Source organism: Rhineura floridana, chromosome 3 (assembly GCF_030035675.1).
Source record: "Rhineura floridana isolate rRhiFlo1 chromosome 3, rRhiFlo1.hap2, whole genome shotgun sequence".
Classification (NCBI taxonomy): domain Eukaryota; kingdom Metazoa; phylum Chordata; class Lepidosauria; order Squamata; family Rhineuridae; genus Rhineura; species Rhineura floridana.
Window position 1 is genome coordinate 2,859,921 of NC_084482.1, and position 15,101 is coordinate 2,875,021.

The following is a 15,101-nucleotide window of genomic DNA, read 5'->3' on the forward strand; positions in this document are numbered from 1 at the left end:
ATGCTATATTAGGTGCCTTAACAGAAGTATAGTTTCCAAATCATGTGAAATACTAGTTCCCCCCTATTCAAGATGAGGCCTAACTGCATCCAGTTCTGGTCTCCGCACTTCAAGAAGGATGCAGACAAACTGGAACAGGTTCAGAGGAGGGCAACAAGGATGATCAGGGGACTGGAAACCAAGCCCTATGAGAAGAGACTGAAAGAACTGGGCATGTTTAGCTTGGAGAAGAGAAGACTGAGGGGAGATATGATAGCACTCTTCAAGTACATGAAAGGTTGTCACATAGAGGAGGGCCAGGATCTCTACTCGATCGTCCCAGAATGCAGGACACGGAATAATGGGTTCAAGTTGCAGGAAGCCAGATTTTGAATGGACGTCAGGAAACACTTCCTAAGTATTTGAGCCATACGACAATGGAACCAATTACCTAGAGGTGTAGTGGGCTCTCCGACACTGGAGGCATTCAAGAGGCAGCTGGACAGCCATCTGTCGGGAATGCTTTGATTTGGGTTCCTGCATTGCACAGGGGGTTGGACTCTATGGCTTTATAGGCCCCTTCCAACTCTACTATTCTATGATTCTATGAAAGGCGAGGAAGAACAAAGGCTGAAATAATTACATAGGTACATTTACATATAGGGGAATATTCCATCATTTTATTTATATCATTTATTTATTTATTTATTGCACTTGTATACCACCCCATAGCCGAAGATCTCTGGGAGGTTTACAGCAATCAAAAACATTAAAACAAATATACAATTTAAAACACATATTTTAAAAACTATTTAAAACACAATTTTAAAATTTAAAACAATATAAAAACAATTTAAAACACATGCTAAAATGCCTGGGAGAAGAGGAAAGTCTTGACCTGGCGCCGAAAAGATAACAGTGTTATCTTTTATGTTATGATTACATTTATATCCCACCTTTCCTCCAAGGAGCGCGAAGTAATGTACACGGGTCTCTTCCCTCTCTATTTTATCCTTACAATAACCCTGTGAGATAGGTTAGGCTAGGAGTGGTCCAAGGTCTCTCAGCAAGCTTCATGGCTGAGTGGGGATTTGAACTTTGGTCTCCCAGGTCCAACACTCTAACCACTACGCCACAGCAGTCTCAAGTAATACAGCCCAGACACTGGCTTGCCATCTTAGATTTCTGGGAGAAATAAGCCCTAGCACAATAGAAGAGCTCTTCTGATACATTTTTTCTCTTCCCCACAATAACATGGAAACAAGTTGCTAGCCCTCCACCTTCAGTATAATTCTTTGATGAACAGGAAATAGTTCTGAATCTAATTCTGAAACAGAGTTGTTAAATATTTATTAAGCTAAATGGCCAATCACTTTATTCATTTTAATTATTTAAAAACAAAGGTTTTTAAAAAGACTTTTCATTAAGGTGACTTTTTAAAGAAAATGCATAAACATCTGACAGCAAGTGCACTTTGTAATTATACCTAAGCTATGGCATCTAGCCCAAAGGTCCCTAGCACTAGTAGGTGTTTTCTTTTACTAGTGCAAAAATTGGCTGGTCCTACACAAAGAGCCTGACAAGAACGTAAGAAGAGCACTGCTGGACCAGGCAAAGGCCCATCAAGTCCAGCATCCTGTTCTCACAGTCAGCGCAACAGCAATCTACTCACTTGTGATTCCCAGCAAGTGGCATTCAGGGACATACTGCCTCCTTCAAACTGTGCTGCTGCACTAGCTCTGTGCTCATGCTGAAGTATTTTCTCCCACACCTATGTAAACATACCATGGACAGGACTAGAATCAATGTGTAAAAATGGCAGGGAAGCAGATCTTAGTTAAAAGTTGGGAGAAACTTCCTAAGACTAAGAGCTATTTCAGACAGACTAGGCTGGCTAAGGAGATGGTGGGCTCTCCTTCATGGAAGGTATTTAAGCACAGCCAGGATGGCCATCTGTTAAGGGTGTCATACATGCATCCTGCATTGCAAAATCTGCATTAATCAGAAGGTTGGACTAGATGGCCTTCAGGGTACCTCCCAGCTCTATGATTCTTTGCAGCTTTTTACCCACAGGGGACACAAAGACTAGTACAAGCTATTCTAAAGGAACAGAATGGGAGTCACTGCTTCCGTTACTGCAGCTTCATTTGATCTACAGAATCAGTAGAAGTCCCAAAAAATATTATTAGGATCTGGAAATGACCATTTATATGTTTATTAGTTTACAAATATTTTCACACAGACACACTTGGGTTGCTACATTGATTCATCAATTATGTAATATTGCACAATACTAGAATGCCAAATATTCAAGCTGCTGGAAAACTGGCATCTTTTCATCAGTGTATCCTTTGGATTTTAGTAATGTTATAAGCTGCTTGAAGGGCTCCAGCAAAGAAATGGGATATAAATCTAATAACTAACTAAAAGTAATTAAGGCTTCAAAATGGCATATAGCTGTGCAACTTCAATTTCTTCATAAATTAATATTCCTTGACAGCTACTGATAAATGTGTTTAAGAATGGAATATTAAAATAATAATTATTTAAGGCCTTATCTACTCTGTTGTATAGTAACTGTCATATTAATAAGTAGAACCATCACTTTTTAAATCTATTCATTTGTGGCCAACTCACCCTGTGTGGTGGATATTCAAGGCTGTGCCTTTCAAAGATGCCCAGCAGCTGACTGTCAGTCAGAAGTTCCACATCTAGAGAAAGGGGATCTGTGCCAGGACAGCATGTTTCGACCAGATTATCAAGGCTGCTTAGTGCTCTTGTGCTGCAACCTGATGCAAGGAGAGAATTCTGTCCTTCTGAATCAGCATTCATTTCTCTATTAGGATCACTCACCAATGACAGTGCAGGAAGAACCTCTACTGAGGTGAGACCACTTTCTACATGGGAAGGTTTGCTCTTGTTTTCCTCACACGTTAATTCTTTTCCATTCATATGGATGTCAGCTGAAGAGACAGAGTTTTCTGTTGGTTTTGTTTCAGCCATTGAAATCTCAGTCAAATTTTGCTGCGAAATACCTGTATTTGACAATGCCTCCATAATTTGATTTGGTTCCAAATCACATCTGCTGAACTCTGACTGTTTTGGATCAGACACCAATTTCTCACTACCATTTTCCTTTTGTTGTGGTTGGATCAGCAAAACTGGAACTTTTGGGTCAGGTGAGGCAGTGATGCTCTTTGCTGGATTTGTTTCCATTCCAGCTTCTTTTTTATTCCTCCCTCTCTCTTCTCTGCAAACAACTACTTGCACTGAGATTGCTCTATTCTCAGGGTGAACATCCCCATCAGGCTGTGGGAAGAACAGGTCACTTGTTTCAATAATCTGTTCGCATTTTGGTTCAGAAAGCTTTGCTTCGTTTTCCATATAAATACATATAGACTGATTATCTGGAAAGTCTTCTCCAGAAATATCTTGGCCTTTGTCACTGTTTTGATCTGCAATTTTACTCCTACCAGTTTGTTCTATGGATTCGCCACTTGTCCACAGGCTGGGTTGGTGTGTGACTTTTCCACTTATGGTGGAGCTGCACCAAGTGGCTCCAGGTTCTGAAATTTCAGTTCTGCTGGAAATGCCATTTTGCTCTTCAGTTTTCCCATATCCATATGGATAGCTCTGGTCTGCTTCTTTGACATCAGTATTTCCTTGTCTATCTATGCTACTTGTACATAGACTTTTGCTCTGTTCTGCAGGTGTGGAAACTGATAAATGTGTCACAAGTTGGAGATCAGCTATGTCGTTCTCCTTTTGGGTTTGGCTGGCCATGCACTCAACAAGTTCTGCATCTTTATTACTTCCATTGTTAGTCCAGTGTGCTTCTTTTACATCATCTAAATTTATGATACCCTGGAAAGCTTTGTTTTGATCCATACCCATGTTTGAAGTTTCTAGATGCTCTTTGTGTGGATAGCTTCTATTATGCTCAGTGACACTGTCCTCTGCCAATATACTAACACTCATCTCAAGAAGTGGGCATTTAAGTGACTCTAGAGGCAGTTTTCTATTTTCAAGGCCATCAATGCCATTATCTGGCATTTCCTTTTCACAGATGCTTGCTTGTAAATTGGATGCTGCCCCTGTGCCTCGATGGGAAACAACCAACCTTGAGTTGGCATCATCATTGTTTACTTTTCTGATCTTGTCGTCATCTTGCATTTCAACATCCAGTCTTTGACTTAGCTCCTCACAATGGAGAATCACTTGATCACCAGCATCTTCCACTTTTGTCACCAATAAATCCATTGATTCTAGTGACTCTGAAGAAGCAACAATGTTCACGACAGAACTCTCTGCTGAACTAGGTTTGTTTCTATCTATACAATCAGCCTTAGAAGAAGTGAGAGAAATTGTGTATGAATAAAAAAAAAGCATCAGAAATATTTAGCATTTTCTAATTATATTTACATACACACATTTAATAAAGAGTACTTGTTTATATTTAACCATTTGTATCCTGCCTTTTCAAGATCTAGGTTCACTGACAACCATCTTACAGCTTACAACATCTAAGCGAAATTCCAGGTACACTTACAATAATACTGAAACAATCAAAACAATAAAAGCTGCTATATCAAAAGGCATTGCAAAACAGCAGAAAGGCCAGTTCAGCTAAAAAGGCCTTGGGTGGAGGAATCTTTGCATGGTGCTGAAAAGACACCGGAGAAGACATCAAGCAAGCCTTCCTGATGATAGCATTCCATAGGTGGGGAGGCACCACTAAGAAAGCCCTTTCTCACTGCCATCTGCTTCACCTTCATGAGGGAAGGGCCACCAAAGGTTACAGACAGCTTCATGTGGGAGTGTGCAGTTCTACACAAAATGGTCCGCTACCCTTTTCCACCAGGGAATACTCTGAGTTTATGCGTCTCTACCCTACTTAAAACACTGAACTACGGGATGTACATAGTGGAACTCTTTACATTTCTAGATGGGATTGCACTCCCTCTAAAGAAGCAGGATGATAGTATGGGAGTATTCCTAGACACAGCTTTATTGCCAGAGCTAGTGCCCTTAATATGCTTGAGAGTGTGCAGATGCCTTAGTTGCATGAAAATATAAGAATTATATACTGGAACCCTAGCCACCCTAGTCAGAGGCAGCATGTTTCTGAAAACCAGTTGCCGGAAGCCTCAGGAGGGGAGAGTGTTCTTGCACTCGGGTCCTGCTTGTGGGCTTCCCCCAGGTACCTGGTTGGCCACTGTGAGAACAGGATGCTGGACTAGATGGACCACTGGCCTGATCCAGCAGGCTCTTCTTATGTTCTTATGTTCTTATGGAATATATAACAGTTTTCCATTTAAAATTATTTATTTATAATCTGTCTCTTAGGCTACTTTTTACAATATCTATTGTATCTATTGTATTGTCTCTTAGGCTACTCATGCCAGCATATCCAGATTAAAACTAACCATAAAAGACTCTCTAAAAATTTTCAGTGTAATTAACTTGAACTAGAAAAGAGAGTTTTAAAAAAGTTACTGCAGTGCTTCATTACTGTGCACAAAACAATTGCATCAAAAAGGTTTGTCTTACATTTCTCTAAATGACAATGGTACATTACATTGTACAGACAAGCAGGTAGGGCTTGTTGTACTGAACTAGTTCATACCTGTTCTGTCCAAATTGTTGAAGCTTCTCCAAAATTTCCTTCATATCTTTCAACTAATGGCTTTTTTGGCTTTTTAAACACTGGGACCAACTTCCCTCCCTACAACCAATAATAAGAATGAGATAATAAAGTATCCTGTAATCTTCCTCAGCAGCTCCAAAATTCAGCAAAAAGGAATTGATAGACTGGATTTATCAGTCTCAACAAGACAAATTCATTTTGACCTAATGGAGTGCCCTACATTCCTGAAGATTTTTTTCATATTTTCATACAAATGAAACTGGATAAATATAGCTTTCAAAGGCTCATTGGCTTGGATCCTGAAAGGAAGGCACTCCAATCCAACAGAGGCTCCTGCTGGCAGAAAACAATTTTCACTGATTCCCTGCTCCCCCTGCAGCTCCCAGTGTCACCTCCCATACTGCTCCGGAGGGTCCTAAACTCTCCAGAGCAGATCTTGAGGGCACGGGGAGGGGGCTGCAGGGGAGGATTGTCAAAAAGAATCTCTCTGGGGCCCACCATAGGAGTATCTGTGAGTGGCTTTCAGAATTATTGAATAACTATTTGTGGCACTTGAACTCAGGAAGTTCAAATTTATTTTACTGTGGACTGAAAGACATTGTATACAAATAATTCAGCAAAAGTGAATTAGCAACAGTAATTTGCAATAATTGTTAAAATACAAACATAGCAAATTCATAACATAAAAGTATGCCCCACATTTAAGAAGAAAACAAATATCCTCTGCATCTAAAGAAAACTAACAAGAAAATGCTATGGTCAAAATTACATCGTCTCAATGAATTCTGTGTCTACAAGTAGAGATTTTGGCACCAAAGCTTTTGATTTCATAGAAATTATATCAAAGCACCCTCCATTTATGTTGCTATTAAGAAGATGCAGTAGTGTTTAAATCTCTGAGAATTGTACAAATATGTATGTAGGGATCCTAACAGTACTCTATAGGTCACACTATAAGGGAGAGAGGAGTAAATCTACTAATTGTTTGTCACATGTACAATATTATGAATTTAGTCAGCTGTCCCAAACAGCTGATGCCATGGCTCAAAGCCTCATAACAGTAAAAGTCCTGCTGAGTGAAAAACAGAGTAGTCAAGATAAGACATTTTGCTGGACCAAATACTTACAATATTTTCATGGACTGGCTGGCCCAATAAAAAGGTACCATATCATTTGCACTGTTCCTCACATTATTTGAAGATGCTATAAGGAGTTTCATTTGAACTCCCTCACACAGTCTTTCAATGTGTAAGAATAATGCAGGGTCAATATGAAGGGGCTGCAGATGCTACAAATATACATATGGAGGAGCTGTGTACACATTTATCTGTACATGTTTATGGCCCCTCACACAGCTGTTGAACACATGGCTGGTATGTCGGTGGAAGTTAGCCAGTGTGGGCCTGCGACCCCTTCACATTGAAAGAAATGTGAGATTTTAGTGAATTATCTTCCCTGTACAGAGCAAACCTATGTATATCTAGGGGATTCAACGGGATTTATTCCCTTCAAAGTGTGTTTAGGACTGTAGCCGTAACAAACTACCAGATACAATGCTTAAGATGGATATGGGGTGTCAGCAGATGGCCAAAATTGCTATCAGGTAAATCTTGCTGTACAACAGTCACATTTGATGTTCCCGTTGGGAGATTTATGTCATACAGATGGTAAGGATTTGAATTTGATCAAGCAGTATGTCTACTAAGAAATCAAGAAACATAAAGGAAATCTAACCAACTGTACTTTGGAAAGCACCTATTTCACTTGACCAGGAAATGAGTAAGGAAAAGTACAATATAAACTGATACTATACAGTGAAATGAGAGCCAGTGTGGTGTAGTGGTTAAGGTGTTGGACTACGACCTGGGAGACCAGGGTTCGATTCCCCACACAGCCATGAAGCTCACTGGGTGACCTTGGGCCAGTCACTGCCTCTCGGCCTCAGAGGAAGGCAATGGTAAACCCCCTCTGAATACTGCTTACTATGAAAACCTTATTCAAAGGGTTGCCCATAAGTCAGAATCGACTTGAAGGCAGTCCATTTTCATACAGTGAAATATACTGTTAATTTTCCACATGCAAGTTTGGAACACACTTACTTGAGATGAAGATACAAAAACCTTCATATGATCTAGCTCTTTCCTCTCAAAGGAAGCCTTCCTACCTTCTTTTCCAGAGCTGTTAAGAGAAAGCAAATATACATACACTCAAGTTTGGAAAAAACAAATTGTAATTGAAATAACTCCAGGGGATTTCAGTTTGAAAATGCTAGGATTTTGGATATCAAATTTAGCTATTGTAGAGAGGGATCCTAGAACTTAAAAGAAGATTGCATTCTACCTCCTAATGAAGGGACTTTACTAGGCTGCTGCTGGCTATTAAGTGCACACTCTTTCATCGTCATCTTCATTTTTTTAAAAAAAACCTGAAATCTCACCTGCAGAAGAATTCTGGGGAACTTGAAAGCTTGCTTAGTAGGTTTGATATTTTTGTTGGTCCAAAATAAGAGATTACAGTACTGCTACTTTAGGATAAAACAGATATAGATAGATATCTATACAGAAAACATGACCTATTTTGATGGATAAATATCAAAACATTAAAATATTTGAATCACACAGAACACTTTTTCAGGAAGAATGAAAAAGTAGAAAATTCTCATCTTGTTCTTAAAAAAGTAGTCTATGTGGTAGAAAAAGCTATGCGAAGTATTAAATTTTTTTCTGAACCAAAGGTCATAACTTTATTCCTGCTGTGCTGAAGCTCATTTAAACCCTCTAGAAGTTGTGCAGTCTAAATAGACAAATTTTCTCTGTACCAGGGTGTCTCCCAGATGTTTCTTTGAGAGGGAGTATGACCCATCCAAAACAGGCAATCAGCCAATTACCCAGACTCAAGAACCACCTACCCAAAGTGCCTCCACCTTGCTAGGATACTGTCAGTTTATTGGCCCTCATCCAACCCACAATGGAGTCCAGGCACCAGTTCAGGGCTTGCATGGCATCTCCAGATTCAGGTGTTACTGAGAAACAGCTGGTTATCATCACTGCACTGCTGATACCTCGCCCCAACTATACTAATGACCGTTCCCAAGGGCTTCATAACAGATGTTAAATAGCACTGAGGACAAGATGGCACCCTGCAGCACAACTGTCGGGGCTGAAAAGCAATCACCCTATACCATTCTCTGAAACTAACCCTGGAGATAGGAGCAGAACCACAAAAACAAAGCCTCTGATACCCATCTCACCAAGTTGGCTCAGAAAAATACCATGGTCAATGGTATCAAAAGCTCCTGAGAGGTGAAGAACCACAGGGTTGTACTCTCACTGTCCTGTTCCTCATAAAGGTCATCTATCAGGGCGACCAAGGCCGATTCAGCCCCATAACCAGGTCTGGACCCGCACTGAAATGGGTCAAGATAATCTGCTTCATCCAAGAGTATTTGCAATTGTGCCACAACCCTGTCAATCACCTTCACTAAAAATGAGGTATTTGTGACTAGGCGGTGCCATTCTCAAAATAGGGGCTCCTTTCCCCCAAAAAGGAACACATGAAATAAAGTACACAAAACAAGTCTTGCTCTTGTGGTATTTTAAAGATTAGCAAATTTATTATGGCATAAGCTTTCATGGTCTAACAAAAAAAAAATACTCTGAGCAACTCTCAACAAAACTCAAACATATTTGCTGACCTTGATTAACAAACGAAAATACTCTGAGCATGTGTAGTTTCACATTTTAAACTCACTTCTTGCCTTGGGACAATCTCCATCTCTCAGCCTAACCTACCTTTCATGGTCATTGTATAGATATAGAATATACAAAATGACTGCAAAAGGGGACTTGGTGCTTGCAATCAAAGGCATCACATTTTGATCCCTTGAAACAAAGTGATGCATTCTTTAAAGTATAACCATGTTTTTCTGTGTCCTTCCCTGCAAATAAATACAGCTCCAAGATTTCAACCAATCTTAATATGGACTGACTATTGCATGTTTTAGTTGCATAAATCCCACAGGTTCAATTGGGCTTAGTTGTATATAGGGAATTGATTCCAAAGTGGAGTTAAGTAGGCCTGTAACCACAATGGGGAGGGGACAGTGCAAACCAGAGTGATTTGTTTTCATTTTAAAAGTTTAAAAAAAATTTTTTTTTACTATATTACTTTACAGGTAAGATTGTAAGGAAAAGAACAGAAAATAAACCTGCTCTCATTTTCTAATGTTCTGCCCCAATGGCTTGCTTGTTGGTGGTGTTATGTTCCTTCAAGTTGAGTACCACTTATGGCGACCCTATGAATCAGTGACCTTGAATAGCATCTGTCATGAACCACCCTGTTCAGATCTTGTAAGTTCAGGTCTGTAGCTTTCTTTATGGAATCACTCCATCTCTTGTTTGGTCTTCCTCTTTTTCTGCTCCCTTCTGTTTTCCCAGCATTACAGTAGGGTCCCACTCATACAGTGGGTTACGTTCCAGACCCCCGCCGAAAAACAAAAACCACCGGAAAGTGGGGCCCTACTGTATTATATAATACACACTCAAACACACACCAGGCAATCCAGGCAATATAGCTGTAGTGCAGGGAGCTCCAGCCGACAGCGATCAGCTGTAGCTCCCCGCACTACACCTGATTGCTGTCAGATGGAGCTCCCCGTGCTATAGCTGATTGCCCCACTGGCACCACCATATTAATGGAACATCAAAAGTGGGGCCCCACTGTATTGACTTTTCTAGTGAATCATGTCTTCTCATGATGTGTCCAAAGTACAATAACCTCAGTTTCATCATTTTAGCTTCTAGTGACAGTTTAATTTGTTCTAACACCCAATTATTTGTCTTTTTCACAGTCCATGGTATCCGCAAAGCTCTCCTCCAACACCACATTTAAAATGACTTGATCTTTCTCTTATCTGCTTTTTTCACTGTCCATCTTTCACATCCATACGTAGAGATCGGGAATACCATGGTCTGAATGATCCTGACTTTAGTTTTCAGTGATACATCTTTGCATTTGAGGACCTTTTCTAGTTCTCTCATAGTTGCCCTCCCCAGCCCTAGCCTTCTTCTGATTTCTTGACTATTGTCTCCATTTTGGTTAATGACTGTGTCGAAGTAATCCTTGACAAGTTCAATGTCCTCATTGTCAACTTTAAAGTTACATAAATGTTCTGTTCTCATTACTTTGGTCTTTTTTTTATCATTAATTTTTATTCAAAGTTTCAAAAAACAAAACAGAACAAAACAAAACAAAACAAACACAAATTAATAACTAATACATTAAAATAAAATATTGACTTCCGATTTGTCGCAGATCAGTTATAGGTCTATAATATATAACAAACCTGTCTCTTAATATATTACAAAATCACTTTCCTCCAGTAGTTATCTTAATTAATCATCAAATCTCATTAACATCACTTTATTCTTTCTGCAAAAAGTCAAAGAGAGGTTTCCACTCCTTGAGAAATATATCCATCGATTTTTCTCCAAATAAACATGTCAATTAATCCATCTCATCAAGTCTGCTAGGTCCAGTAATTTCAATAGCCATTCTTCCATTATCAGTGTTAATTCCATCTTCCATCCTTGCACCCATAATAATCTTGCTGTCATAGTCATAGTCATATAATAAGAGTCTGATGGGAATTTCCTTCCTCACAAATATTTCCTTGCCATCAATTCTGAATGTGTTACTGAAATGTTGTTGTAAAGTCATATCTCTGTTCCTCTTTTTTACGAAATGCACTAGCACATCTCTTGAGAATTTTTCCATTGTCACATATCTGTAATTAATTCTATAAATTTTCTCTATTTCAAGCTCCATCACATCATTCCAGTCCAGAAATTTTATCGAAACATTGATAGCTTTATCTCTGATATCTTCATCAATTTCTTCAGGGACAACGCTGAATTCCAAACAGTAATCTTTATCTCTAGGATCCATAAACTCCAAATCTTTTTCCAGTTCCACATTTGATATATCTGTTCCAATCTCCAGGACTTGCATCTTCCCTTTAATTTTTCTTTCTTCTTCTATTGCTTGTCTAGTTATATTTTTGATCTCATCAACCTCCTCTCTCATAAAATCCCCTATTTCTTTCAGCTCCTGCTTCATTTTGCCAAATTCAATTTTCATCTCTTGTTTGCCATGTCTCAGTTCTTGTTTAGTTATCTCAATCTCATCCATTATTTTCTGAAACATATTTACATCCAGGGTCTCAGCCACTTTCTTGATTGTCATTCTTAAAACCAAGAAGAAAAAAAACCCTTCAATTTCCAATATAGCACTATTCCCAAGCAAAGAGCAATTTATTTCTTTTTCCAGCAACAAAGGAGTTAATATTCCAAACCTGATGACATCATAATGTAGAGAGCCCAAACTGCCTTATCTCTTATGTGTCCAAGAATGCAAAACAAATTTAGTTCACAGCATCCAAATAGTTAGTGGCATAAAGAACAAGCAGATTCGTCAAAATGAAGTAGACCAGAAAAAATAGTCCCAGACATATAATACTCAAAAGTTCATATAAATCAAAATTTTTCTCCTCAGATTAGATGCCCCTCATCCGTTCGTATCTTTATAATGCTCAATTCCAGGCCAGCTTTTTGCAATAAAAACAAAGATAAGCTATTTCGATTTCCTTCCGCCTTAATTCCGTGTATAAAAGAGAAAAGTTATAACTCACCCAGGGATTCTTTACTGCTGGTTCTTTTAACAAATCTCTTTTACTGCAACAATTTAAGCCAAATGATAAGGATAGACAGAAGAATGCTTGCCTGTTAAAATCTGTTTTTCTTTGAAGAAAAGAAAAACGTCTTGCTTAATCAGTTTGAGCTTGCTTGAAATTTCCTGGCTCCGTCCGACGCTGCTGGCTGGACCTTCGTTCATAGGCGATCCTAATGAATTCAAGTCCCCCAACAAATACAACGAAGCTTGTGGATGATCTCTTCGTTTCTCCCTTGCCTGGGAGAAAGTTTTTACCAGTCAAAAAAAACCTTTTGACTGGTTTTAAAACTAAAAAAGCTTCCTCTGAGACGAGAGCTCATCTCAGAGGCAGGCACAAGCGAAGCAATCCTTCCCGGAAGTCCATTACTTTGGTCTTTTTGACGTTCAGCTGTACTCCTGTTTTTGTGCTTTCCTCTTTAACTTTCATCAGCATTCGTTTCAAATCCTTACTGGATTCTGCTAGTAGTATGGTATCGTCTGCGTATCTTAAATTATTGATATTTCTCCCTCCAATTTTCACACCTCCATCTTGGTCCAATTCCATTTTCTGTATGATATGTTCTGTGTACAGGTTAAAAGAAAAAAGGACACACACAGGAAGTGGAAAGAAGGCCAGGCCACAAAGGAAGAGTACAGGCAGGTATCACGGAATTGCCGGGATGGTGTCAGGAAGGCTAAAGCTGAGAATCAGCTGAGGCTAGCGAGGGATGCTAAAAGCAAAAAAAAAAGCTTTATTCAGGTATGTCCATAGTAAAAGACAGAGAAAAGAAATGGTGGCACAGCTACTCAATGAGGATGGCAAAATGATAACAGATGACAAAGAAAAGGCAGAAGTGCTCAATTCCTACTTTGGCTCAGTCTTCTCCTAAAAAAGGATCTGTGACCCTCCTGGGAAACATGAAGTAGAAGGGGCAGGATTGTAGCTTGAGATTGATAGACAAATGGTCAGGGAATGCCTAATCACTTTGAACAAGTTCAAATCGGCAGGGCCCGATAAACTGCATCCTAGACTATTGAAGGAACTGGCTGAAGAACTCTCAGAACTGCTGTCTATTCTCTTTGCGAAATCATGGAGGACTGGTGAAGTGCCGGATGACTGGAGGAGAGCTAATGTTGTCCCTATCTTCAAAAAAGGGAAGGAGGAGGAACCAGGGAACTACAGACCAGTCAGCCTACCGTCAATTCCTGGAAAAACTCTGGAGCAGATTATAATGCAGTCAATCTGTAAGCACCTTGAAAACAATGCAATGATTACTATGAGCCAACATGGTTTTATGAAGAACAAATCCTGCCAAACTAATCTTATCTCATTTTTTGACCGGGTAACCTCCCTTGTAGACTGTGGGAATACTGTGGACATAATATACCTCGACTTCAGCAAAGATTTTGACGAAGTGCACCATGATATTCTGATTAGCAAGCTAGCTAAATGTGGGCTGGATGGAACAACTGTCAGGTGGATCCACAGTTGGCTCCAGAATCATACTCAAAGAGTGCTTATCAATGGTTCCTTCTCAAACTGGGCGGAAGTAATGAGTGGGGTACCACAGGGCTCGGTCCTGGGCCCAGTGCTCTTCAACATTTTTATTAATGACTTGGATGAGGAGGTAGAGAGCATGCTTATCAAATCTGCAGATGATATAAAACTGGGGGGGCAGAGCTAATACCGTGGAAGACAGAAACAAAATTCAAAGGGACCTTGATAGGCTGGAGCATTGGGCTGAAAACAGAATGAAAATCAACAGGGATAAATGCAAAGTTCTACACTTAGGAAAAAGAAACCAAATGCACAGTTATAAGATGGGGGATACTTGGCTCAGCAATACGACATGTAAGAAGGATCTTGGAATTGTCGTTGATCACAAGCTGAATATGAGCCAACAGTGCAATGTGGCTGCAAAAAAGGCAAAAGTTATATAAGGCTGCATTAACAGAAGTATAGTTTCCAAATCGCGTGAAGTATTAGTTCCCCTCTATCCAGTTTTGGTTAGGCCTCATCTTGAATACTGCATCCAGTTCTGGTCTCTGCACTTCAAGAAGGATGCAGACAAACTGGAACAGGTTCAGAGGAGGGCAACAAGGATGATCAAGGGACTGGAAATAAAGCCCTATGAGGACAGACTGAAAAAACTGGGCATGTTTAGCCTGGAGAAGAGAAGATTGAGGGGAGATATGATAGCAGCCTTCAAGTACATGAAAGGTTGTCACATAGAGGAGGGCCGGAATCTCTTCTCGATCGTCCCAGAGCGCAGGACACGGAATAATGGGTTCAAGTTGCAGGAAGCCAGATTTCAACTGGACATCAGGAAAAACTTCCTAACTGTTACAGCCATATGACAATGGAACCAATTACCTAAAGAGGTAGTGGGCTCTCCGACACTGGAGGCATTCAAGAGGCAGCTGGACAGCCATCAGTCGGGAATGCTTTGATTTGGATTCCTGCATTGTGCAGGGGGTTGGACTTGATGGCCTTAGAGGCCCCTTCCAACTCTACTATTCTATGATTCTAAATAGGGTGATAAAATACACCTGTTTTACACCCTTTCTGATTGGGAACCAATCCGTTTCTCCATATTCTGTCCTTACAGTAGCCTCTTGTCCGGTGTATAGGTTTCGCATCAGGACAATCAGATGCTGTGGCACCCCCATTTCTTTTAAAGCATTCTATAATTTTTCATAATCTACACAATCGAAGGCTTTGCTGTAATCTATAAAGCACAGGGTGATTTACTTCTGAAATTCCTTG

General features: G+C 39.8%; 1 protein-coding gene across 19 annotated transcripts in view; it reads right to left on the reverse strand.

Annotated features, from left to right (window-relative positions):
• The window catches only part of BRME1 (break repair meiotic recombinase recruitment factor 1), a 44,967-nt gene that overhangs the window by 14,434 nt on the left and 15,432 nt on the right, over nucleotides 1–15,101 (reverse strand). For 16 of the 19 annotated variants that reach the window (XR_009761127.1, XM_061613832.1, XM_061613850.1 and 13 more), the window contains 4 exons: nucleotides 7,726–7,804; nucleotides 5,606–5,704; nucleotides 2,617–4,323; nucleotides 1,652–1,750 (listed from right to left, as the gene is read on the reverse strand). Coding sequence is in view for 18 of the 19 variants with exons in the window: in XM_061613832.1 (XP_061469816.1) it covers nucleotides 1,652–1,750; nucleotides 2,617–4,323; nucleotides 5,606–5,704; nucleotides 7,726–7,804 (1,984 nt within the window). In the remaining variant the exon portion in view is untranslated. The remainder of the gene's footprint in view (nucleotides 1–1,651; nucleotides 1,751–2,616; nucleotides 4,324–5,605; nucleotides 5,705–7,725; nucleotides 7,805–15,101) is intronic. The other 3 variants (XM_061613838.1, XM_061613837.1, XM_061613851.1) reach the window with 3 other exon arrangements.